General features: G+C 44.3%; 1 protein-coding gene across 1 annotated transcript in view; it reads right to left on the reverse strand.

Annotated features, from left to right (window-relative positions):
* SYT6 (synaptotagmin 6) overlaps positions 1 to 26,324 on the reverse strand; it is a 474,646-nt gene that overhangs the window by 27,129 nt on the left and 421,193 nt on the right. The window contains exon 4 of the mRNA XM_066600083.1: positions 23,819 to 23,939. Coding sequence (XP_066456180.1) covers positions 23,819 to 23,939 — 121 coding nt within the window. The remainder of the gene's footprint in view (positions 1 to 23,818; positions 23,940 to 26,324) is intronic.

Consider the following 26,324-nt stretch of genomic DNA (forward strand, 5'->3'; position numbering starts at 1 on the left):
CCACCAAATCTCTGAACCTGCTCACCCTCATCAAAACGTGGAAACAGCAGTTCGATTCTACTTCCCCTGCTGCATTGTCCTATGATGGCCTGCAGTTCTCCCACACCCCCAGATCGGACGACAGGTACGGTGGAGTAGTAGTCGTTCTGTTCTCCCTAAACTGCACCTTCAATTCAAACACTTTATCATTTCCCCTCTCCTAAAAAAAACAACCCTTGACCCAACTGATGCTGCCAACTACTGACTCATCTCCAACCTCCCATTCATCTCAAAACTACTAGAACGCCTGGTTTATTCCCGCCTCATACGCTTTCTCTCTGATAACTCTCTCCTCGACCCTCTCCAATCTGGCTTCCGCTCCATACACTCGACTGAGACCGCCCTCACAAAAGTGTCAAATGACCTGATGACGGCAAAGTCAAGGGGCAACTACTCCCTACTAATCCTGCTCGACCTTTTCACTGCATTTGACACTATTGACCATAACCTCCTCGTTGCTGTACTCCACTCTATCAGCCTAAAGGACACTGCTCTCCCCTGGTTCTCCTCCTATCTCTCTGACCAGTCTTTTTAGCATCTCCTTTGCTGGCTCTACCTCCTATCCACTTCCTCTCGCTGTTGGGGTCCCCCAGGGCTCGGTCTCCAGCCCCCTCCGCTTCTCTATCTACACAGCCCCTATTAGACAAACCATCCACAAATTCGGCCTTCAATACCATTTCTACGTTGGTGACACCCAGTTACACACCTCTTCCCGTGAAATCTTTGCACCATTCCTTCAAAATACCACCGACTGTCTGTCGGCTGTCTTTTTTTTTTTTTAAACTCGTTTTATTGAAAACATTGTATTTTGTACAACAACTGAATAAAGAAAACTTTTGGTTACATCATTAGCTCATTATATTCCTAACAAGTGTTTTAGTACATTCTATTGACATATTCCTTTGTTACATTTTCCTCTGGTAATATAATTTCTTTGTGGTGTCGGCGGAGGGTGTGTTCCTTTGTTAGCCCATCTAAGTGTTTCTAGGCATCACTGTTCTCAGCAAATTATGGAACTGGTTCTGTGTGTACACCGTACTTGATGACCCACACCATCTTTCCCACACTTTATCGAATTTTTCAGGGCATTTTCTATTTTTATATACCATTTTTTCATATGGCAGAACGGCGTTGACAATGCTCTGCCACTTTGTGAGTGTCGGGGGGCGCCTGTCCATCCAGCGTAAGGCTATTGCCTTCCGGGCGTAAAATAGAACCTTTGTAAGAAATATCCTGTCATGATATTGCCATTGTTCTTCGTCTAAGATCCCCAACAGGCACACTGCAGGATCGTGTGGTACTGGTATTCCCAATATTTGTGTTAGAAACTCTATAATCTCTCTCCAGTATGTCTGAATATCTACGCAGTTCCATATCAAATGGTTGAAGTTTGCATTGGGCATTCCACATCGGTGGCAGCGGTTGGTGGTTATCCGATTCATTTTATGAAGTCTGCTCGGTGTTAGATAACACTGATGTAAGATATATAGTTGTGTTAGTTTGTTATTTGCCGCCGGTGATACTGTGGTGTATATGGACATGGCCATTTCCCAATCTTCACTAGTGAGGGTGGGAATAAGTTCTCTCCATCTCTGCATTACTGTCATTGGTATGTCAGGGATTTTAGCATGTAGTAGATGGGTATACAGCACTGAAATCAGGCCTTTGGGTCCTTGTGTTCGCAGTACCCCTATCAATGGATACTGTGAAAATATTTGTCTAGGTCCTGGAAACTGTGCGGTCAGTGCGTGTCGGAGTTGCAAATATCTAAAAAATCCCGCCCTTGGGATCTGGTATAGCTCTTGCATTTGTTCAAAGGAAACCAGTGTTTGGTCCCTATAAACATGCTCTAGTGTGGTAACTCCTGAGTTTATCCAGAATTGTTTACCTGGCAAATTCACCAAGTGTGGTAATGCCCTGTTGTCCCACAGGGGAGTCTCCAAGGGGGTGTTCTCTTGTCTTGTTAGTGATTTGCATATCTGCCACACGTTCACTGCCAGTCTGTGGACTGGCAGCATTTGTTTGGTTATCAATTTTGGTTTTTCCAGGAGGATCCACAACGAAGTCTCCTCGAGGAAGTACATGAGATGGTGCTCGGAGTTAGGGAGAGGCGCACCCGACAGCCAATGACGGAGATACCTGACCTGTCCCGCCAGATAATATAGTTTAAAATCTGGTAACGCCATACCTGCAATTTCTTTAGGGCGTTGTAGGGTATCCAGTCGTAGTTTGGCTCTAGAGTTTCCCCATATGAATGACGTTATTAATGAGTTAGTTTTTTTAAAGAATTTCTGTGGTATAATTGTTTCTGTATGTTCTAGGCAATATAAGTATTTAGGGAGTATTATCATTTTTATGAGGTTTATTCTGCCTGCTACAGATAGTGGTAGGGTGCTCCAGCCTTTCAACTTTTGCTGCAGAGTTGTCAGCAGGGGGGCAATATTTAACTCGAGGCTCTGGGTGTGTTCTCTGGTGATATATATACCAAGGTACTTAAATCTGGGAGTGATTTGTAAGTTACAAAATACATCCCCCGTCTGCCATCCCTCTGATCTTAGGGGCATGAAAGCGGATTTTTGCCAGTTAATGCATAGGCCTGAAAAAATTCCAAACCTGTCTATTAGAGATACGGTCAGTGGTAGGGTGTTTCTAGGGTCTGACATATACAATATTATATCGTCCGCATACAAGCCTATTCTATCCTCTCTGGGTCCGATTTGAACGCCTTTGTATGAGTTGTGTTGTCGAATTCTCAGGGCTAGGGGTTCGATTGCAATTGCAAATAGAAGGGGGGAAAGTGGGCATCCCTGTCGTGTCCCCCTGTGTAGTGGGAAGGAAGTGGAGACCAGGCCGTTTACCGTTACCCTTGCGGTCGGGGCTTTGTACAGGATGGTGACCCATTTTATAAACGTTTCTCCAAACCTGAATTTACGCAGCACCTCTATCAGGTACTGCCACTCGACGGAGTCGAACGCTTTAGCCGCGTCTAGTGAGGTCAGGGCCCAGTCTGCTCTCCACCTCCACCCCACCTGTGTGATTACCTGTGTTCTTCTGATATTGTCCGATGTCGATTTACCCGGGATAAAGCCAGATTGGTCCGGGTGTATAATTTTCCCTATTATTTGGTTTAGTCGGGTCGCTAGTATTTTAGTAAGGATTTTATAGTCCGTGTTTAATAGGGAAATCGGCCTATACGAGCCGCACTCCTCTGGGTTTTTGTCTGGTTTAAGTATGAGGACTATGTTGGCCTCTAGCATCGATTCTGGTAGGTGATGTTTATCCAGGATGTATTTGTATAGGGTAAACAATTGTGGTATTATTTCTTTTTTGTAATGTTGATATATTTCCACTGGCAACCCATCCATTCCCGGAGTTTTGTTTTTAGCCATCTCATTTATTGCTTCTTCAATCTCTTCCACTGTTATGGGGGAGTCAAGTAGGGACCTATAGTCGTCTTGTATTTCTGGAAATATTATGTCATTTAAGTAGGTCTCTAGTTCTGCCGCTGTGTAATTTACCCTTGATTGGTATAAGTCTTTGTAGAATTGCTGAAATCTATCTAGGATTTCTTTCGGGTCTGTAAGCACTACTTCCTCGGTTGATTTAACTCGCAGTATGGTTGGGGGAGCGGTTTCCTGTCTCGCCATATAAGCAAGTAGTTTACTGGATTGGTTTCCTTGTTCAAAAAAGGACTGTCGGGTAAAGAATAGATTCCTTTGGGCTTTCTCTTTCAGGTATAATAAGTAGTCTCTGCCTGTCTGAAGCCATTTATCTCTTTTAGTGTCTATAGGGTCAGCTATATAATCTCTTTCTAGTTGTTGGCATTGCTCTGCTAAAAGTTCACCTTCACGTGCCGTGGCTCTTTTGACAAATGAAATTGAGGACCTTAAACAGCCTCTAAGGTATGATTTAAATGCCTCCCATACTAGATTTATGTCTCCATGCGTCTCATGTGCCTCATAGTATATTTGGATCTGGTCCGGTATGCGGTCATTAGGTCCAAATAATGAAAGCCAGAATGGGTGCACCCTTGGTCTCTTGATTGTGATTGGGCCTGGGTTTTTAAGGGTCATACGTATTGGCGAGTGGTCTGAGATACCTCGAGGTAGGAACTCTATTGAGTCTATTTTAGGGAATAGTGAAGGGGACCCGAATATATAGTCTATTCGGCTGAGAGCGTGGTTGTGGGCTGCATGGCAGGTATACTCTTTTTGCTGCGGGTGAAATGTTCGCCATAAGTCTAGCCAACCCGTTACCGAGATAATAGAGGCCAGGCGAGTCTTGCTCGCATCTCCCTCCCCCCGAGCACCACCCCCAAATCTATCCAAGGCGGGATCCATCACCATGTTCATATCTCCCATACAGACAACTGTTGCGTCTGGAGAGAATGATGCAAATTGAATGCCGTCTGCTAGAATGGTTGTTGTTGCCGGCGGCGGGTTATAGTAACATAGTAGGACATATGGGTCATTGTTAATTTTAGCTCTTACAAAAATATATCTGCCCTCTGTGTCCTTCTTAATCTGTTCCACCTCCCATCTAAGTGTTCTTCTTATTAGTAGAGACACCCCCCTGGAGTATGATGTGTGGTATACATGCGCGGACCATTGTACCCATGGCTTCAGTAAGACTTTTGTGGTTTCAGGTGTAAGGTGGGTCTCCTGTAAGCACAGGATGTGTGGTCGCCAGGAGCGCAGCAACGTGTTCATCGCTGCCCGTTTCCTAGTAGACCCCATGCCCCTGACGTTCCAGGATACAAAGACTATCTCCGCCATTGGCTAAGAGATGTTAATCTGATCCGGATACTATTCCCCATGTTATTCTGCCCGTCAGGCGACCCCCCCCGACACTCAATTGCATTTTTATCATCTATCATGTAACAGTACTTCAGCACATTTTCAATATCATCATAGAGCACTTGATGCATACAACTTAAAAACATTTTGATAAACTACTATCAACTGTAACTCTCAATCAACCTGTAATTAACCAGATTCGAAGATTATCTTCTTTATCACATACGTATTCGTGGCAACCTGTATTTAGGGGGTACCTACATAGTATAGCTTATTACAAGACTATACTTGTGGTATTGTTGTGTTGTTAAATCAGTTATGTGGACCGGCATTGGTTAGGCTGTCATTTTCTGGGTGGGTCCCCTTAAGGATAGGAAGCATATGGGGAGGGGGTTCTAAATCACCCCGCAAGACATCGACGAGGGGAATCGGTGGAGGAGGAGGATGGGGGGGGGGGTTAAAACAGGTGAATCTCGCCGGGGCCGTAGAAAGGGAAGGTTTGTCATCTTCTCCTGGGAATCGTAGATTACTTGTCTGCCACAGATAAAGAAAGTCTCGGTTCTGTGCCATTTGGCTAGAGTGTTCTTGTGGCGTGTTTAGAGGATAGTCACTAGTGTGCAGTTAGGAACTGTAAGGGAAATGTTCATCTTTGTGTATTGGTCTCTGCACCTAGAGAGGGGAAAATAAATGGTTATGTATACATTACGGCCCTTCTGGTCGTCGTCTGGTGTTCAGCCAATTTCCTGCTTCCGTTGGTGTGGAGAAGAAGCGGGCACGGTCCCCGTCGATCACCCGCAGTCGAGCCGGATACACCATCGAGTACGGGAGCTGCAGATCTCTTAGTTGCTTTTTGACTCCGAAGAATGTTGCTCGCTGCTTTTGGAGATCAGCTGAGAAATCCGGAAAAATGGACACTGTGGCGTTGTCATGTCGCAGGGGCCCTCCCTTTCTGGCAGCTTGTAGGATTATATCCCTGTCACGGGAGTTGAGCAGCTTTGCTAGTAGGGGTCTGGGTGGGGCTCCTGGTATTGGTGGCTTCATGGGCACTCGATGCGCACGTTCAATAACAAAGACTTGCGATAGTCCAGCATTGGGAAAGAGTTCTCGAAGCCAGCGTTCTATAAATTCTTCAGGTCTTTGCCCCTCGGCCCGCTCTGGTAGCCCCACTATGCGCAAATTATTTCTTCGCGACCGATTTTCCAGATCGTCTGCTTTTTGTCTCCAGTATTCAGCTTTCTGCGTAAGATCTCGTATTGCATCTGTCATTGGGGCGACAGTATCATCTAGGGTAGATATTCTGTTCTCTGTGCTGGCAACACGTTCTCTTAGGTTTTGGAGATCTTGTCTCAGCAGACTCACATCCACTTTAACTTCATCAATTTTGCTGGTGAGCGTGGCTGTAGATGTTTGTATTGCGGTCAGAAGCTGTTCAGACAGTTGTTGCAGCGTTTGCACAGTTCCCTCAGTTGGATCTGGGTTGGTATGCTTTGTTGCTGCAGCTCCCGCCGCAGCGGGCGCAGCGGGTTCAGGGCTGGGCTCCTTCCGGGTTTCTCCTCTTGCGAAGACTTTAAGTTTGTCTGCAGATGAGCTTTGTCTAGTGGGGCCCATGTCGCGGTTGTTTGGTTTTCCGTTATAGAAATTGAATGTTCTATAGGGGTCTGCTGCTGCCCCTGTTTTGCCCCTTCTCCTGGTTCTCCGAATTGTATGGTGTTTAGTCCTCTTGTAAGTGGAGGGGGGGGGGAGGGCCTCCCTCTATGTCCCCTTAAATGTGTCTTCTCACTGCTTTGCTTGCTAGCTGCGCTTGTTCGCTTGATGGTCACTTCGCTGCGGGTCTGAGGTCGTTGTGCGCTGCGCTGCCTGTGCCTTCTGTGTAATTCTAATGTCTCTGTCCTCTTCCCTTTCCCTGCAGCGGTGCTATATTGGGCCCGGGGGTAGCTTTCGGCCCTGTTTTAAGGGCCTTTCTGTTCCGGCGCCACACGCAAGATGGCCGCCGCAGCCGCGTTTTCGCGGTCTTTTCCCGCCAGCAGCTTTTCCTATGTCCACCTCTCGGTTATACCTTCCGGATCTCGACCTTCTCTTCCCCCTCTCCGCACAACTCCTTACCGCGCCCGGGAGCAGTGCACTCTGGTGTTCAGGGCCCTGCACCTCCGCCTCTGCCCTTCACAAGATGGCCGCCGGAGTCGCTGCCTCTCGGACTTTTCTCCCGCCGGCGGTGCCCGCTATGTCGGTGTCACAGACGTCCCTCCGGGGGGTCTATCCGCCTCCTCTCTCCCCCCTCTCGGAGCAAAGTCTGGCTCGGAGTCCCCGCCGCTCACCGGTGTCCTCCGCAGTACGTCCGCGGCGGCTATGGGTCTCCGCTCTCCCCGCTGCCGGTACCTCAGCTGCGGCCGTCCGGGAGCGCCGTCAGGGGCTCTATCCTCTCCTCCCTCCGCCGGTGCTATTCTGGGTCAGGGGACCCTCAGGATGTCTTCAGGATTAGGGTTTTTTTGCCGGTATGTGGAGGAGCGCTCCTCACATGCGGCCGGTCAGATTAGCTGCTTGGCCACGCCCCCCTCTGTCGGCTGTCTTTAATACTATGTTCTCCCTTTTTCTCAAACTTAACCTCTCTAAAAATGACCTCCTTGTGTTTCCGCCTTCCAACCGACCTCCCCCCAAAATCTCTATTCCAGTATCTGGCATCATAATAACCCCCAAACAGCATGCCCGCTCTGGACACCAACCTCTCCTTCACCCTCCACATTCAATCCCTGACTCAAACATGCCACCTGCACCTCAGAAATATTGCTAAAGTCTTGTCATTTCTCACCATGAACACACTAAAGACACTCGTTGTCGCCCTCATCTATTCCCGACATGATTACTGTAACTCACTGCTCATTGGCTTTCCCTGCACCAGACTCTCCCCTCTCCAATCCATACTAAATGCAGAAGCTAGACTAATTTTCCTATCCAGCCGATTCTCAGACGCTTCCGCACTATGCCAGTCGTTGCACTGGCTACCCATCTGCTACAGAAGTGAATTCAAACTCATCACCCTCACCCACAATGCTCTCCTGGTGCCACGCCACCATACATCCCCTCCCTCCTGTCTGTACACCACCCAACCTGCACACTCTGATCAGCCAGCACATTGAGATTAAATTCCCCTCTAATTTGATCCTCACATGCTTGCTTCTAGGAACTCTCTAGAGCAGCATCGGTCCTCTGGAATGCACTACCCCAAAACATCCGGACAATCCCCCCGACGCACGGAACTTCAGGAGCGCCTTAAAAATGCACCTCTTCAGGGAGGAATAACAAATCTCCTGATCCAATTCCCCTTCCCCTCCCTATGGCTCCCCACACCTTCCACTTTGCCTATGGTATACTTCTTCTGCCCCTGTATCTTCTTATCCTGTTTCCTAACTAAATAAATACTGTATGTAATTTTAGTACTATTTTGTGCTCCCCGTGCCTCCACTCCTGCCCCTGTACCTCCTGAACCACCCCTACCCCATCTCTCCCCAAATAAGGTATACCACATGTAATTGTCTTTTTTTGTATTCCCCCGTGCTCTGAAAGTGCTGCAGAATAAGTTGACGCTATACAAATAATGATTTATTTTTTTTCATGGATGCTGGAAAATTTCTGGACTGTTGGCAACCATGGTGTATTGTTAATAAATTCTATTTTCTATGCAACTTGAAAAATTAGAAAATGTTAAAAAAATATGAACTACTTGAAGTAATACATTTTATACGGTATAAATTGAAAAATGTGAAAAGGTTATTCATATCTTACTCCTTCTTAGTCAATGCCAGACAGAAACACTTTTTTTTAACTCCTATAACGGTAGAATTACATGTAGATCTATACGCACCCTATAAGTACCATATGTATGTTCTGGAAAATACATAGCAAAAATGAGACATGAAATTGGGTTGGAATAGATATACCGTAAAGAGGTCATAATTGATTAAATACTTGCTTCCTTTGCATCCAGTTCAGATGATCATTATGCATCTTAACATCCATATTCAATGTCCAAACTTCCAGTGCTTCCACTTGGAGCCCTACTGTGCTTGTATTAGGCCTCGTTCACACGGGGGACAAAGTTGTGCGTATTTCTCACAATGCGACAATGCTACAGATCGCATGTATGTGAAGCCGCGACTCAGTCAATCAGAGCCAGCGTTTGATGAATCAATCACATCCAATGAATGGCTGTGATTGGTTCATAGAACGCTGAATCTAATTGGCTGAGCATCACAGCACTCACCTAATCAGAGGAAGAGCTTCCTGGAGGCGGGAATTTTCCATTACCCGGCCAGAAGAGATGCTAAAGCCAACTACCAGGGACAGGGGAGAAGATGCAGCGAGTCGGACAGCGCTTCTTAGGTGATGTATTCTTTTTTTTCTGCAGCTAGGGTTTATTTTCAGGGTAGGGCTTATATTTCAGGTGCTCCCCCCACCTCGCCCCCCCGAAAATCTCTGCAAGTGGTACTACAAAGTTGCGTGACTTTGTAGCGCCACAAAATTGCGGTATCACTCTGAATTTCTCGCAGCGATGCCATGTCGCCCGTGTGAAGGAGGCCTTAAGGGACTGGCCAAATACCAAGTCTTAGGGGGAAGGTTGGGGTGTCATTCATTGTGAATGATTATTTTTTTCTATGCAGTCTACTTGGATCAGTAAGAAAGTTTACCTTCACTTAGTAACTTTTAGCATGCATATATCATAAAAGAAGCTTTTCTTGTTTTGAGTTTTCTTGTTTGATTATATTCACAAATGAAACCTGTAATAACATTAACTACTTTCTCCATGGCACACAGCATCTATATTGATATTACAGAAGTACGCAGCACTACATCAAAGCTAAAGGTCACCATGAAGGTTATTGCAGACAGAGAGACTTCTCCCAGCTGATAATGTATCACAACCCTTATGTATAATTATTAGGTGGCCATTCACTGTGCACTTTGTTCTCAATTACAGGTCATTATCCTATTAGTCATATCTACTTACAGCCAAACACATGTATTCCCGAATAGAATTTTTATGTCTGTTTACACCTCTAATCCACCGGAGTCATATATGCTTAATGAGGGATATAATTACATTTGAAAACATAATGCTGTCTTTTCTTGATATTAATGAAAAGGTAAACCATTAAATTACAGGAACAGGGATAACATATATACCAATTACCCTGCACTAACATAAATATGAAAGTATTATGTATGCATTAAAAAAATTATAGGTTATATTTTATAGAAAAATAAAATTGGCTTAAAATTGCCACATCGTATCATTATGGACAGGAATGCAAATTTACTTTCCATGGACAAAAATAATATGCTCTAGTGTTATACGTAATATATATCATTGTTCTTCCTCTGTACAAGTCACTGGTCAGACCACACATGGAATATTGTGTACAGTTTTGGGCACTGGTACTCAAGAAGGACATATCAGAGCTTGAGCGGGTACAAAGGTGGGCAACTAAAGTAATAAATGGAATGGGCGGACTACAATACAGAGAGAGGTCATCAAAATTGGGACTATTTAGTTTGGAAATAGGACGGCTGAGGGGCAACCTAATAACTATGTATAATATATCAGGGGAGAATAATAATAATAATCTTTATTTGTATAGCGCCAACATATTCCGAAGCGTTTAACAATACAGAGATCTCTCCCATAATCTATTTAAACCTGGGACTTTAACAAGGGGGCACTCTAATAACTATGTATAAATATATTAGGGTCAATACAGAGATCTCCCATTATCTCTTTATACCCAGGACTGTAACAAGGGGGCGCTCTAATAACTATGTATAATTATATCAAGGGTCAATACAGAGATCTCTCCCATCATCTATTTATACCCAGGACTGTAACAAGTGGGCGATCTAATAACTATGTATAAATATATCAGGGGTCAATACAGAGATCTCTCCCATCATCTATTATACCCAGGACTGTAACAAGGGGGCGCTCTAATAACTATGTATAGATATATCAGGGGACAATACAGAGATCTCTCCCATCATCTATTTATACCCAGGACTGTAACAAGGGGGCGTTCTAATAACTATGTATAGATATATCAGGGGACAATACAGAGATCTCTCCCTTCATCTATTTATACCCAGGACTGTAACAAGGGGGCGCTCTAATAACTATGTATAGATATATCAGGGGACAATACAGAGATCTCTCCCATCATCTATTTATACCAGTGATGGCGAACATTTTAGAGACCGAGTGCCCAAACTGCAACCCAAAACCCACTTATTTATCGCAAAGTGCCAACACATCAGGGGGTGGGGCTTATCACAAAGTATGATTTTACCTCCGTCGTTATAAAAAGGAAAGGGCTGTTTTAAAATAGACAGCGTGCAGATTTTGACTGCTTTTTAAATGTAAAGTTTGCCACGGAAATTTACGCTGAGGACATTCTGCAGCATTTCCGCCATCTGTAAACATACCCCAGTAGTAATAGTGACCGTCCAGAGCGGCCCCAGAGGTAATAGTGACCCCCCAGAGCGGCCTCGGTGGTAATAGAGACCCCCCACAGCAGCCCCAGTAATAGTAGTAACCCCCACACAGCAGCCCCAGTGGTAATAGTGACCCCCCAGAGGAGTCCCAGTGGTAATAGTGACCCCCCAGAACGGCCCCGGCAGTAATAGTGACCCCCTAGAACAGGCCCAGTAATAATAGTGAACCCCCACAGCTGTCCCAATAATAATAGTGACCCCCACAGTGGCCCCAGTAATAATAGTGACATCCCCCCACAGCAACCCCAGTAATAATAGTGATGCCCCCACATCAGCCCCAATAATAATAGTGCCCCCCCCCCCCCCACAACAGCCCCAGTAATAATAGTGACCTACCCAGCGGCCCCAGTAGTAATACTGACCCCCCACAGTGGCCCCAGTAATAATATTGACCCCGCCAAAGCGGCCCAAGTAGTAATAGTGACGACCCACAGTGGCCCCAGTAGTAATGCTATTACCAATAGTATCTCCTATATCAGCCCCAGTAGTAATAGCGCCCCCCCCCCCGAGACCAATATATCTACCGACTCCTCCTCATTGAAGCACTGCTGCTCCTCTGCTCAGTGCTGCTGCTGGCGCTAATTCCAGCTGTGCACTGTGATGTCAGTGTGTGCTGCCGGACGCCTCCTCCCCCTTGCTCTCGCAGAACCAAGGATGAGATGTCAGGGGAGGGGGGAGGAGGATCCCGGGTGTACACTGACGTCATAGTGTGCGCCTGGGATCAGTGCCGCTAGCAACGCCTCTAAGTGAATACCGGCAGGGGAGCAGCGGCAACCTGGTATTCACTGCCATGGTGAGCAGCTGCTGGCACAAGTACCAGCAGGAAGGGCTTTGGGTGCCGCCTCTGGCACATAGGCCATAGGTCCGCCACCACTATTTTATACCCAGGACTTTAACAAGTGGGCACTTTAATAACTTTTTATAATATATAAGGGGACAATTAAGAGATCTCACCCATCATATATTTATACACAGGACTATGACAGTAACAAGGGGGCACCCCTCTACGTCTGGAGGAAAGAAGGTTTCTATACCAACATAGAAGGGGATTCTTTACTGTAAGAGCAGTGAGACTATGAAACTCTCTGCCTGAGAACGTGGTGACGACGAAGAGGGGCCTGAATGCTTTTCTTGAGCGATACAATATTATATGTTATTGTCGTTAATAACTTCAAGGGTTGTTGATCCGGGTATTATTACGATTGCCATTTTAGTCAGGAAGCATTTTTTTTTTTCCCCAACCCTTTCCAATCCCATTTGTATCCTGATTTTCCTAGGGAGCTTACTCTTTTTCTGCCGTTATACAACGGTGCTATATGCTGGCTAAAGCCAGCACTGCATGAAGTGACACGTCGGATAGGCTCCGACAGCAGAGAGGCTGCCAATATACAGTAAGAGAACCCCGACAGATGTCTTCCAACATCGAAGCTGTACAGCCTTAAATCATAATATCTCTGCATCAACATTGGGGTAATAGGCTGAACTGGATGTATGTATGTATTTTTTCGGCCTTACATACTATGTTACTATATCATTTTGAAGCATGTTAGGAGACTCAGAGATGTCTCAGACCCACCAACAAAAAATTTTGCATCTCCTATTTGCACACCTGTCAGACCCCTTTCTGAAAGTAGTTAAAGAGACTCTAAAAACCATTGCAGTAAACATAGAAACAGTCGTAACATCTTGCAACCTTTGCTACAATCTTTCAGAGTATAGAAGTGGCGCGGCCTTAAGGCACTGCCATTTATGGGTTACAGTCCATAGGGGTACACTGCAGGCCTGGCATGGCTCTAAGATGACCTGGGCCTTGTTAGAATATTCAGATTGCTGTGTCACACATTGCTACATAATCCAACTACATTTCCACTTCATCTTGCAGATGGAGGACTGGACACTTTTCTTTAAGGGGGTCGTTTCATTACAAATCCTTCTAAAACAGAAGCCAACACCCTTAACTGGTGACAATCAGCTGTTACAAGCAGAAGCCACCGCTAGGCATATAGCCCTACAGTGGCAGCTGTTGTAGATAAAATGTATGATCACATGTCAGCCATTAAAATGAATGGCTGTCCGTTTGAAGAAAACACACTTCCTTTAACCCCTTAAGGACAAGGCTTATTTTGGGCTTTAGGACGCAACGATTTTGGGGGGATTTTCATTTCCACATTTTAAGAGCCATAACTTTTTTATTTTTCCGTTGACGTGGCCATATAGGAGCTTGTTTTTTTGTGTGTGGCGACCTATAGTTGTTATTGGTACCATTTTTGGGTGCAAATAATGTGTTGTAAAACTTGTTTTTTGAGAGCAGGCAGAGAAAACATATCAATTCTGCCACTGTTTAAAATTTTTAAGTTTTAAAGTTTTACAGCGTCACTAATACAGCATAAGGGCTATTTCAGACGACCGTATATCGGCTCGGTTTTCACGCCGAGCTGATATACGGTGTCCTTGTCTGCAGTAGGAGGAGGATGGAAGAGCCAGGAGCAGGAACTGAGCTCCCGCCCCCTCTCCACTATTTGCAATAGGAGGGGGCGAGATGGGGGTTGAGCTAAGTACTAAGCTTAGCTCCGCCCCCGTCCCACCCCTCCCATTGCAAATAGTGGCAAGGTGCGGGGAAGGGTCGAGAGCTCAGTTCCTGCTTCTGGCTCTTCCATCCTCCCCACCCCTGCAGACAAGGACACTGTATATCGGCTCGGTGTGAAAACCGAGCCGATATACGGTCGTCTAAATAAGCCCTAAATGACACAATACATTTTTTCTGCGGGTTGGTATGATTACAACGATACCAAAAACATTATTTTTTTTACATTTTTCCACTTTTGCACAATAATACCCCTTTTTTTGGAAATTACAATTATTTTTGTATTGTTGCATTCAAAGTCGCATTACTTTTTTAGTTTTCTATGGACGGAGCTCTGTGAGGGCTTGTTTTTTGCGTCATGAGCTGTAGTTTTTATTTCTACCATTTTGGGGTACATATGGATTTTTTGATCGTTTTTATTGTGCTTTTTGGGAGGTAAAATGAAAAGAATAAGCATTTTGCCTCCATTTTTTATGTTTTTTGCTGCACTGGATGATAAGTGTGCTCAAATTATAGTATAGGTCATTACGGACATGATGATACCACATATGTGTTTTTCTTCTTAAATGTTTATATTTTTCATACAAATAGGGGAAAATGAGCAAAAAAGGTTTTTTTCATTATTTAAAAATTTTTCTTACACTATTTATTTAGTTTTTTTACACTGTTTATGTCCCTAAAGGGAACCTGATCCATAGCAGCTATGATCACTATTATAAGGCATTGCAGGACTTATGTGCTGCATTGTCTTATCGCTTATAATAACCATCTCGCGCTATCCACATGACATAAGGGTACGTCATTTTGCGTTAAATACCCCGCTGCCATTGCGTAACCTTACGTCGTGAATGGTAAGTTGGTAGGTCTTAAGCAGCAAAGTATTACTGCACAACCTCCACCATGTTTGACCGTTAGTATGATATTATCACCAAGTAGTGAGAACCAAGTGTATTTAATGTATGGAACTGACAAAACTAACTGATGTGCATTTAAATTGCCTTCCCATAGAGCAGTCTGTTTTACTGTTGAGCTTAGGTCTAGAAATAGGATTAACATTAACATTATATTTGATACTTTCATGGGAAACTATAGCTTGAATATGAAAAGAACGATATTAAGGCCAATATGAATAATAACGGTCCGTTGCCTAATCTTTGTTCAAAGACCGCACAACATTGTATATTGGAAATGCTACAGGAGATCAAGAATAGATGCAAGTACTTTTTCCCAACATTGAATGCTTACAAATATCTGCAGGACAATAGGATTACAGTATACATATCATAGAGACAGCCCCTACAAGGAAAGCCCCACCCAGGCTCAGAAATTCCCTTCACTACAGCTGATCATATTAACATAGTATACTAAGCCGAAAAAAGACAATGTCCATCCAGTTCAGCCTGTTTCCATCCCCACATGTTGATCCAGAGGAAGGCAACCCCCCCCCCCCAATGAGGCAGAAACCTCCCGACTCCGTAGTGCCAGTCAGAATAATCCTTGGATCAACAATCTTCAGAGAAAGTTCCTTCCTGACTCCAAGTTCAGCAGTCGGAAGATCCTCCTATCAACAACCCATTCTAACTATTTAATGTCTTTATCATGTAATATCATAGTGCTCTAAAAAGACCCCCAGTCCCCTCCTTGTTTCTTCTTCATGGGACAAGATGAGGGGTAGTGAAGGCCAACAAGGCTGGACTGTCTTGTCCCAGAATAGTGGAGCATCTTGCAAAGCACCAGTGGAAAACCTCGTTTTGATTTCTTGTATGACGATGATTCTTGGTTGGACCATTGGAACTGTCAGGCTATTGACAGATGTACGATGTGACTTGTCAGTAACGACAGTGTCGTGGTACGTTAACCACAATGCAGAAGCAGACTAGTCACTGTGCTCCTATACAGGTTGTGGGTGACACATTTTATGTGGGGGTTACTTGCTACTATCTGTATCTGTGTAGTTGCATGTTGGTGTTTCCCTCAGGGTTCCCCACCTCTGAGAGAGGTGTTATTAGGTGTGGTTTCTTCTCTGGCCTACCTATCAGCAGGCAGGGAGGGCTTTATATTCCTACTCCTCTCTTAGCTCATTGCTGTTCAGCTGGTCGTGGTGGTTGGAGCTGTCCAAGTCCTCTTGGAGTTAGCTTTGCATCTTTCAGTTAAGTTGCAGTTTATTTCCCTGTCTCTGTGGTTCAGTCTTCTCCCCAGCCCCTTGTTAGGGCCAAGTAACAAGCTAAGAGGCGTTTAGTGGGTTCACACTTATCAGAGCAGTCAATCTGTTTTTAGTTAGGGACCGTTCTCAGTTGGGAGCAGGGTCAGTTTTCCCTCTTATTTTGTGTTTTCCTTAGTTTAATAGGGGCTTTACTGCAGCATTACATTTCCCATTTGTCCAGTGTTGACACAGTCTTGCCTATGTGCTGGGCGAAGCGCGCATTGCGCCCAGGGCATACATGACATTGTATGACAGGAATTTTAAGGCTTATTAAAAAATATTTCATATTTTTTAAGGGAAGGAATATCTCCATAGGTAACATTTAAAAGACAGGTGATAAATGTCTGATCGCTGGTATACCCACTATTGGGACCCCCACTGAAAATAACAACAGGGGTCCGCCTTTTCTCCTCACTGTATCCCCATGGCAAGAAGGATTTTGAGTGGAGTATCAGCTGAACATGCACTGTGCCGCTCCATTCAATTCTATGAGACTAAGGGTGCTTTTACACAGAACAATTATCGTTCGGACTCCCGAGATCTAGTGAGAATCTGAACGATTATCATTCAGTGTAAATCCATGCAGCGACTGATCGACAAATGAGACTTTGTTCTCTTCTCATATGCCGTTCAGTTTTCTGCATGCAGAAAACTAAATGATGTATCATTCTGTGTAAACAGGCAGTGTCACCTATGAATGATGCCTGTTTACTGTGAATGGAGGTGGGTGGGCTGGACTGTTCCCCGGCCGCTCCACCTCCATTCAGTCAACGATCATCGTTCCTGTGTAAAAGCACAAGAATGATTATCGCTGGGACGACCGATTGGGCATCCGTCGTCCCTTGTAAAAGAACTCGAAGAGAGGCTGAGCACAGCACTCAGCTATCAGCAGCAATCACATAGAGATGAATGGAGCAGCAAAGCACACGCTCAGCTATTGCTCCATTCAAAATCCTTCTTACTATGGGAAGGAGGGGGGTAAAGAGGAGATAAGGGGAATACAAGACCCCTGCACTCATGATTAGTGGCGGTCCCAATGATGGAAACCGCAGCAATCAGACAAGTATCACCTATCGTGTGGATGGGTGTTAAATCTTAATTGTGGGAATATCCCTTTGAGGCTCGAATTTTACTTACTGTGTCTTTTTCCATGGGAGAACATGTCTCACTTATTAAGATGATTGTATTTCAACTTTGCCTGCAGATTACATTGATGCAGACCTCTGCTCTTCCCTCATTAGGTCATGTTTTTAAATGACTGCTATTGTTATTTCATCAGAGTCAGCAAAAAGAGAGAAAAGTCATCATTCTACATAATTCTAGCTGACGTGTCAATTATATGCATGTTATTGCCTTGTCAGCTGCTTCATGGGGTCAGTAAGGCAATGCTTCCATGTTGCTGGCTTAACTACTTTCAGTATTAGAAAAGAGTAGTCTACGGCACAATACAAAGTTTTATTCTATTAGGATGTAGACTATTACATTTTAGGCTTCCTCTTCTGATTTGCGGGCTTGTCTTCCCCATCTTACATTTGCATCATATAGAGTGCGGCACAGAATAAATACATTATGAGGGAGGTTTATGAACGGAAAGTTGATGTTAAAAAGGTAGAATATTTTGCATAACTTGTACAAAAAAAAAATTAATTTATGGAAGTATATAACACTTACAAAAATAGGTGTGGCTTGTGGGGAGGGGCATGGCTATCCCAAACTAACGGATATCAGTAGAATTTACTGCAAAAACTGACATATTGGGTGTGTACACAACGCAGAATCTAATGAAGAGTTTTCCATGTGGATCGACCCTCTAAAACACACGGCATATATCCTTGACTAAGCTGCAGATTTCTGCTGTGTATTTTGCCTCAGATTTAGACCTGTGAATGGTAAAATCCGCTTGTGATTCTGTGCGTACCTAGAAGCACGTTAATCACAGCACTAAGGGCAACACGTGTGAGCAAAAAATTATGCAATGGTATTTTCTTAAGTAACACTATATGATGCTGTTATAGATGGCAACTGTAAATGTTTCATTAGAGGCTAGATTGGCAGGGTTTTATTTTGTTAGTGCATTGTGTTGATGTAAAATGCTAGAGTATAAATTGTATATGTTGGATCTGCTGAACACATTTGTGGGAGGAATTGAACTAAGCAACAGCACATATAAAAAAGACTTGGGTATACTAATAGATCACAGACTGAACATGCGTAAACAGTGTGATGCAGCAGTAAAAGAGGCAAACACAATTCTGGGATATATTAAGAGAAGCACAGAGTCTAGATCACATGAGGTAGTGATCTCTCCTCTACTCTTCCTTAGTCAGACCTCATCTGGAATACTGTGTGCAGTTGTGGGCACCACAATTTAAAAAAGACAAAGACAAACTGGAGCAAGTTCAGAGAAGAGTTACCAAGATGGTGAGCGGTCTGCAAACCATGTCCTATGAGGAATGGTTAAAGGATCAGGGAATGATTAGCTTGAAGAAAAGAAGGCTGAGAGGAGACTTAACAGCTGTCTACAAATATCTAAAGGGCTGTCTATTCTTATTTGCACAAGGAAAGACTAGAAGCAATGGGGTGAAACCGAAAGAGAGGAGCTATAGATTAGATCTTAGACAGTAAGGGTGATGAATGAGTGGAACAGGTTACCACAAGAGGTGGTGACTTCTTCTTCAATGGAAGTCTTCAAGCAGAGGCTGGACAGACATCTGTCTGGGAAGATTTAGTGATCCTACACTGAGAAGGGGGTTGGACCTGATGGCCCTGGAGGTCCCTTCCAACTCTACCATTCTATGACATGACACATGCCTCACATCCTTCATTCACACGCTGGACAAATGCTGTACAAGGGCTACTGTCAAACTACCCACATCCAATATTGCAAAGATACTGTCACTTATCGCACCCAAACCGAAAAACCCAAACTTTCAACACTGCGGTTACCTCCCTGCAGCAGTTGGCTCTTCTCTTGGTCTTTTGTGGCTAAAGGCCCATTAAGGCTGGGCTTACACGACCATATTTGAATGTGTATTATGCGCATGATACACAGTGAAGGACTTTAATGAAAGCACCTTGATTTTGATTGCTCTGTTCACACTTGCATATATTTATTGCTTATATTACGTGTGTAAAAAAGAACACAGCATGTTCTATTTTACCATGTATGTGAATATGCAGTGTCTGAGGAGCGGGTCTTGGTCTAGGAGACGGCAGGGATTAGAGTAGGGCCTTGTCATGGTGGCACTACTGTCTCACCCCTGGAGGGTGGGTAACCAGAGAACAAGTCTCATGGGCCAAGGGAAGGCTATTAAATGGGGTTGGTTGCTTTCTTGGTTCTGTAGTTGTCACGGGTGACGCCACCGTTTCTTCCTCCGCGGTGAAACTGCAGATGTAATTAAGTCCACACATATAAGTAGTAGTGAAAATTGCCGGGAATGGTCGGCAACTGGATCTTTACTTGGAACAACTTGCATAAGTTACAGTATGGTAGATGAAAGTAGCTATAGCAAAAACACCAGTGCAGGCAGAATTAATGATGACGACAGGGAAGCAGACACAGGATGACATCGGGCCCACAGTCCAGGTTATCTGTGCAGCACCGCTCCTGGAAAAGATACTCCGTAGGAGAACACAAACTCTCTACCGGTCACTCACATATCTTGCAGGACTTGAACTCTGCAATGCAGACTTCAGGGTAGGGGACCTAGTGAAAACTTCTAGTCCACCTCTTTGCTTCTTCCATCTTCACCACATGCAGGTTGAAGGTACCTGCATGTGGCCAGCACTCCAACAGAATGCTCTACTCCCAACTCAGACTCCAGACAAGACTCAAAGCAAAAAAAAAAATCATCCAGCTTGCAAACACATATAAGAAACATGGTCACATGACTTACAAAAAAAAAACATTGTCAGACATGACCCAGACAGTAACCCATTCAGTGCTGCAGCTAAGCAATGCACTTCATATTCATGCACCATAAAACATACTGACAACACACATAAGCACAAGACTACATAGATCATTCAGCACCTTCCAGAAACTTCCATACATGAACTTCTGTACACTACACATACAGCCATATTGTCTTCTATGCGTGCATTCAGTATGCAGTACATACGTAATTACATTAAAGATTAAACTTACACTAAAAGGAAAAAAAAAAGAAACCAGGAAGCCAGTGCATGGCAGCGTGTGTAATATACACTGTTCATGCGCAGGCAAAAACACGACAATACGCAGGGATACGCAGTGTACTACTGTATGGACTTGTGAGCCCAGCCTCACATGGACCAATTATCAGTCAAAAAATCTTTTAAATGAGAGCAAATGAACAATAATCATTTAGTGTAATTGAATGACAAATGATAAATCATTTGCTTTTCAGTCATTTCCTGCAGGCATGAAAATCATCGTTGGCTCGTTCAAACAAGTAATCGCCTTGTCTAAAGGGACCCTAAGGACTCCTTCACGTTGGCTTATTTATGCGCGTTTTTGCATGCGTAAAATTAATGTGCAAGATACACAGAGAATAGAACTCATTGATGTCAATGGGTTTGTACACATTTCCATTCTTGCTCAATTTTCCTGTGCATTTGCACACCAAGGTCCCTGTAGAAGTCTATGGGAGGTGCTCAAATGGCATAGGAAAAAGAGTACTTCTGGAACTCATTAGGCTGAATAGCCATTTAAATTGTGACGTGTCCATCTGCTGCGCACAAATGAACATGCCCTGCATGCGTAAAAAGTATAGTAACATACGCTGATACTCACACAAAAAGCCTTGTAAGTAACGCAAATACATTGCACTGAAGTGTGTGCAAAAATATATATGCCCGTGCGAAGGAGTCCTGGTAGGACTAACCCCCCTTTTCATGCCTTTGGCAGTCTCTGTTCACTAAAATTGTCTGTACTGTATAAGGTATATGGTATTGCTTTATTTCTGGCATTACTAGATAGACTTTCTGTTAGGGCTCCATCTAGTGGACATTTATATACTGAGCCTCAGTCTATTTTGTCCTCTGAGGGATGCTGTATCTTTTACCCATCATCAGCTCAGCCCACAGTAGACATTTTCTGGCACATTCCCTCCATGTCTGGACTGCCTAGAGACCCTCTGGAAACCTTTATTATCCAGGCTCACAGCGGCATCGTCGGTATGTGATAACTTCGACCTGATGTCCTACTCTTAGCATCCTGTGTATATATGTTTCCAGTTCCATGATTATACCACTTCTAGAGTTTCTAGTCTTATGTGTGTTATTTAGATAGCATAGCATGTGTCCTAGGGTTATCCTCTCTCATGGCTGTATTACATGTTTCTTGTCTTTTCACATGTATGTAATGCATTCTATGTACTGCTATGTTAGTGCACATTCCTAAGTGCATTATTTTCTTTGTTCTACAGTTTTACCTCTACCTTGCAATAAAGTTGAAAGCGGACATTGCTCCATCGTCATTGTGTTGCAGGGAAGGTTATCTGCCTGTCTACTTATGCTCCACTCATAGGGAGGACAGAACTCCCCTTGTGTCCCTGTTTAGCTGCACAAACATTATTTCACTGCTTTTGCCCTCCACTGCATGATGTTCGTACATGCAGTTAGGCTACATGTTAAGTTACCGTATATACCGGCGTATAAGACGACTTTTGAACCCCGAAAAATCTGCTCTGCAGTCGGGGGTCGTCTTATGCGCCGGTAAAACAAAAAAAAAAAAAGTGTAAAAAAAAAAAATTTTATTACTCACCTCCCACGGCGTTCTGTCGCGCTCCGGCAGGATGTCGCTCGCTCCGGCAGGCTGTCGCTCGCTCCTCGTCCCCGCCGCAGCATAGCTTTCTGAATGCGGGGCTTGAAATCCCCGCTTCCAGAAAGCTAATACACACGCCGGCAGCCATGACAGCATTGAATGGCTGTGATTGGCTAAAGCACACGTGGCTTCAGCCAATCACACTATTCAATGACATCATTCAATGGCTGTGATTGGCTGAAGGCGCACGTGTTAGCAACCACACCCATTCAATGATGTCATTGAATAGTGTGATTGGCTGAAGCCACGTGTGCTTTAGCCAATCACAGCCATTCAATGATGTCATGGCTGCCGGCGTGTGTATTAGCTTTCTGGAAGCGGGGATTTCAAGCCCCGCATTCAGAAAGCTATGCTGCGCCGGGGACGAGGAGCGAGCGACAGCCTGCCGGAGCGAGCGACATCCTGCCGGAGCGCGACAGAACGCCGTGGGAGGTGAGTAATAAATTTTTTTTTTTTCTCCACTGAATACCGGCGTATAAGGTGACAGTTGGGGGGTCGTCTTATACGCCCCGTCGCCTTATACGCCGGTATATACGGTATTTTGATTTGGTTGGTTTCACAAAACTTTGGTTATTATCAAACATTCATCCAATTTCTATTTGGCTAATGTACAAGCAGTAGCTTTTAGTTGATGCTACATAGCTTTAATTGTACACTTAAAACATAATCACTCTTGAGTTGAGGTTACAAAATGACACCATAAATTAGTGTAGTGCCATAATCTTGAGATAAATCAGAAGTTTCACCTTGACAGTCCAGACCGGAGTCAAGGTTGAATTGTCTGGGATTAGCGGAAAGTTATTCATCGTAGAACACAGATCTACATTTATTACCCAATAAATACAAGGCCATCAATCTGATGCATAATTTGCACAACCTAGTTTATGATCTGATCCTGCGAAAAAGCTACATATTAAAGATTATATGTCTATTAATTTATGGGGCATAAATGGGGGCTCTAGTGCTGTTTGGGTCACAAAGGGTGCCACTGTTACCATGGAGAGGCACTGAGAGGGGCATTGGGGTAACAGCAGGATGGGGAGATTGTGTAAGGAGAAGTCATGGCTAGAAGAAGTCTTCGTTGCAGTCTGGGCCCAAATAGAGAAGCAAAGGGAATGTGAATAATTGTAATTAGAGAGACCTGTGATCACTGAAGGTAACTGCACTGTAATCACTATCACTATAAAAGAGGTGTCTGACTATTAATTATTTAGAAAAGTGTTGCTGCTGACTGCAGTTAGGATTCAAGTTGTGAGAGCAACCCTAGGCCTATGGTCTACTTAAGCTACCACTGATAATGGATACACAAATTCATGAGGCAAATAATGGTTTGATCTGTAAAGCTCCATTTAGACGGGATGAATGTTGGGCAAACGATGTCCGACACTCATCCCTGCACATACTAGCTCTCGTGATGCTGCACGGGAGCTAGTATCGCTGGCTCACAGCGGGAGGCTGCAGGAGATTTCTCTCCTCTCGCTCTCCTGCCCCTCTCCATTGACTTAACATAGCGGCAGTTCAGCACTGAACGGCTGCTATTTACACTGAACTATGAGCGATCTGTTTATGCTGCATAAACAATGGACGATAAACAGATCGTTCAGTGCAAATAGCAGCCTTTCAGTGCTGAACGGCCGCTCTGTTAAGTCAATGGAGAGGGGCGGGGAAGCGAGAGGAGATAAATCTCCTGCAGCCACCCTGCCCCCCTGCTGGCTGCTCTGTGAGCAAGCCAGCGCTACTAGCTCACGTATGACAGCACGGGAGCGTGGACACACAGGAACGAGTATCGGGCATCTTTTACCCGACATTCGTCCCGTCTAAATGGAGCTTAAGATGATGAGTGTCATACATACCTGAATAACCAGTAATGTCCATTGCTTTTAGATTTCTACACTTTATCACGGTTAAGGTGAGGCGTCCTGCTGTAGGTAAGTAGCATAGGGAGAACATGATTTCTCCAAGGTCCACACTTTCCTTAAAAATATAAAATAAATAATTAGAAAATCTAAAATATACTGTATGGATATATAAAACATCAATTTTCTGCATAAAACAGTTGCTGTATTCTGGCTAACGGGGCTTTTGACTTTTACCAATCTACTTATAGTCCATAGACCTTAAAATGAACCTGTCACATTAAAAATGCAGTAAAATCTGTTGACAATATGTTATAGAGCAACAGGAGCTGAGTAGATGTGAGACAGCCTTGAGTGTGCATACAGCGATAGCGGTCCATCATTGAGTAGGACCACCCACATGACTAGTTAGCCTAGAATGAGCATAGGTTTATAAATATAAATGACAAGTTATACTGGAGCTTTACTAACAAAACTCTCTCCTAAAAAGGCTACTCAGCCACCCCAAATTCTTTGGAAAGAAATACAACTCATATTCATCCAATCCTACAATGTTCCCGTTCCACTGCTGCCTGGTCCCTGCTGCGGCAGTGATGACGTCCCAACAAAGGCAGATATAACTGCTGCAGCTAATCACCTGCTGAAGTAAGCCAGTGATTGGCTGCAAGGGTCACATGTTCCTGGTGTCATCTCTGCAGGAGGAAGGTGGAGATCAGCCATTAAATGACAGCTGAGCGCTGCCTGTGATTGGTCCCTGTGCTCAGTCAATCCCCGACCACTAGAAGACAGAAAAACACTGCCGGTGACGAAGCGAGGAGCCGGTCAGCACTTCTAGGTGAGTTCACTTTTTTTTTTTTCTACAGCTAAGGATGATTTTTAGGGAAGGGTTTATATTTTTTTTTAAACTCGTTTTTATTGAACAGCATGTATTTTACATCACATGAATAAGCAATTTCTCAAACAGTGTGCATTTACATACACTAACAAGTGATTAAACTTTACATGCAACAGAGAATTCTTTGGTAACAGTATTCAGCACTCAAGTGTGTTACATTTCTTCTACAATTACTCAGCCTTTCTCAGTACATACATCTGTAATATTCGTAGCATTATTGCTCATTTTACCTGCCAAATCTGGGTGTACTCTGTCTTAGTAAATTTTGGAACATTTCTTGCGTGAGGTTTGTGCTTGTTGTCCCGCACCAAGTCCCCCACACCTTGTCGAACTTTTCAGGGTGTTTCCTGTTTTTATAGACTATTTTCTCGTATGGTAGGATGGTATTGATAATACTCTGCCATTTTGTAGCTGTCGGAGGGCGCCTGTCCATCCATCTCAGCGCTATGACTTTGCGGGCATAAAATAATGCTTTAGTGAGGAATATTTTATCATAATGTTGCCATTGCTCCTCATCTATGATCCCTAGCAGACACATTGCTGGATCCAGCGGTACTGGTATTCCCGTCAGTTGGGTCAGGAACTCTGTGACCTCTTCCCAATACGTGTATACCCTTGGACATCCCCATATTAGGTGGTTGAAGTTTGCGCTTGTAGCGCTGCATCGGTGACACTGACTGGACACTGATCTGTTCATTTTATGGAGTCTAGTTGGTGTTAGATAACACTGATGTAAGATATATAACTGAGTCAGCTTATTGTTCGCGGCTGGCGAGACCCTGGTGTAGGTGGCCATTGCGGTCTCCCAGTCCTCATCAGTCAGTGTTGGTATAAGTTCCCTCCATTTCTCCATTACCACCATTTGTGTACCAGGGATCTTAGAGTATAACAAGTGTGTATATAGCTTTGAGATTAAGCCCCTAGGGCCCTGTGTGCGCAGTATGCCTATTAATGGATATGTGGAGAAGGGTCTTCTGGGTTCTGGGAATTGCGCAGTCAATGCATGTCTGAGTTGCAGATATCTAAAAAATCCTGTTCTAGGTACCTGGTATATCTGCTGCAATTGCTCAAAGGAGACTAGTGTTCCGTTAATGTATAGGTGTTCCAATGTAGTGATTCCCAGATTTAGCCAAAATTGTTTGTCTGGGAGGTTCAACAAATGCGGCAACGCTCTATTGTTCCATAGGGGGGTTTCCAGGGGGGTGTCCTCCTGCCCCGTCAGTTTCCTACATGTCCTCCACACACTTATCGCGAGCCTGTGGATGGGTAGCATTGGTTTCGTCAACAGCCCTGGTTTTTCCAAAATGATCCAAAGGGATGCCTCCGAGAGGAAGCACATCAAGTGGTGCTCGGAGTTCGGGAGAGGGGCGCCCGACAACCAGTGGCGTATATATCGGACCTGCCCTGCCAGGTAGTATATTTTGAAGTCCGGCAGCGCCATCCCCGCTAGCTCTTTAGGCCTCTGTAGAGTTTCCATACGGAGTTTGGCTCTAGCCTTTCCCCACACGAACGATGTTATTAATGAGTTGGTGGTTTTAAAGAATTTTTGTGGTACAGTTATTTCTGCATGCTCTAGTCGGTATAGGTATTTGGGGAGAATTATCATTT

The sequence above is a fragment of the Eleutherodactylus coqui genome, chromosome 4 (genome assembly GCF_035609145.1).
Source record: "Eleutherodactylus coqui strain aEleCoq1 chromosome 4, aEleCoq1.hap1, whole genome shotgun sequence".
Taxonomy (NCBI): Eukaryota; Metazoa; Chordata; class Amphibia; order Anura; family Eleutherodactylidae; genus Eleutherodactylus; species Eleutherodactylus coqui.